This window comes from Arachis ipaensis, chromosome B05 (assembly GCF_000816755.2).
Source record: "Arachis ipaensis cultivar K30076 chromosome B05, Araip1.1, whole genome shotgun sequence".
NCBI classification, from domain to species: domain Eukaryota; kingdom Viridiplantae; phylum Streptophyta; class Magnoliopsida; order Fabales; family Fabaceae; genus Arachis; species Arachis ipaensis.
The window spans coordinates 133,165,350-133,166,019 of NC_029789.2; the positions used below are offsets into that span (position 1 = coordinate 133,165,350).

At 30.0% G+C, this 670-nt stretch overlaps 1 protein-coding gene across 1 annotated transcript in view; it reads right to left on the reverse strand.

Moving 5' to 3' along the window:
* LOC107644250 (keratin-associated protein 10-1) overlaps positions 1 to 323 on the reverse strand; it is a 2,766-nt gene extending 2,443 nt beyond the window's left edge. The window contains exons 1-2 of the mRNA XM_016348066.2: positions 233 to 323; positions 25 to 103 (exon numbers count right to left, since the gene is read on the reverse strand). Of these exons, the coding sequence (XP_016203552.1) occupies positions 25 to 103; positions 233 to 238 (85 nt within the window). The 5' untranslated portion in view covers positions 239 to 323. The remainder of the gene's footprint in view (positions 1 to 24; positions 104 to 232) is intronic.

Genomic DNA, 670 nt, shown 5'->3' on the forward strand with positions numbered 1-670 from the left:
GATGGCAGATGGCATGATATTCACCTTTTACCTCCGCAGCAGTTTTCAGCGCCTTGTTTCTGCATTTTTCACAATCCATTTGCATCCTCATAACTATTTTTTGCTGCATGCAAAGTTACATACAGTTTCATTTATAGATCTATTATTTATTGAGAAATTTGTCTAAAGGCTATATAATAGATGAAAAAACAAGATACACAAAACATATATAGTTCTCAACATTATTACTTACCTTCATGTTTGCTTAATGGAAACATGCAACAAAGTTGTCCTATGCTTTGGAGTTAAGTGCTGGGTATATGCATGTTTATATATAGATATGTATCTATATGTATATATGGGTGGCTTATTAATTTAATTCTAGTTATATACCTTTCTTGTTGACTTGACTCACACTAATAAACACCCACAAGCTACATGAGAACTGGCCCCTATGTGTCGTACTGAGAAAAATGTTAATATAAGAGATTATTTTTTTTTTTCCTGAAAAGAAAAGAAATTCCTTTTTAATTTGGACCAAATGACCAATTCAAGTGGATCGGACAAGTTGAATTTGATATACTATATATATTATAAATGGTACAAGTTTTTCATATAATATATACTTTAGATAGTAAACGGATTTATACTCCACTAGTGTATTAATAAAAACGAATATAAACCAATCATA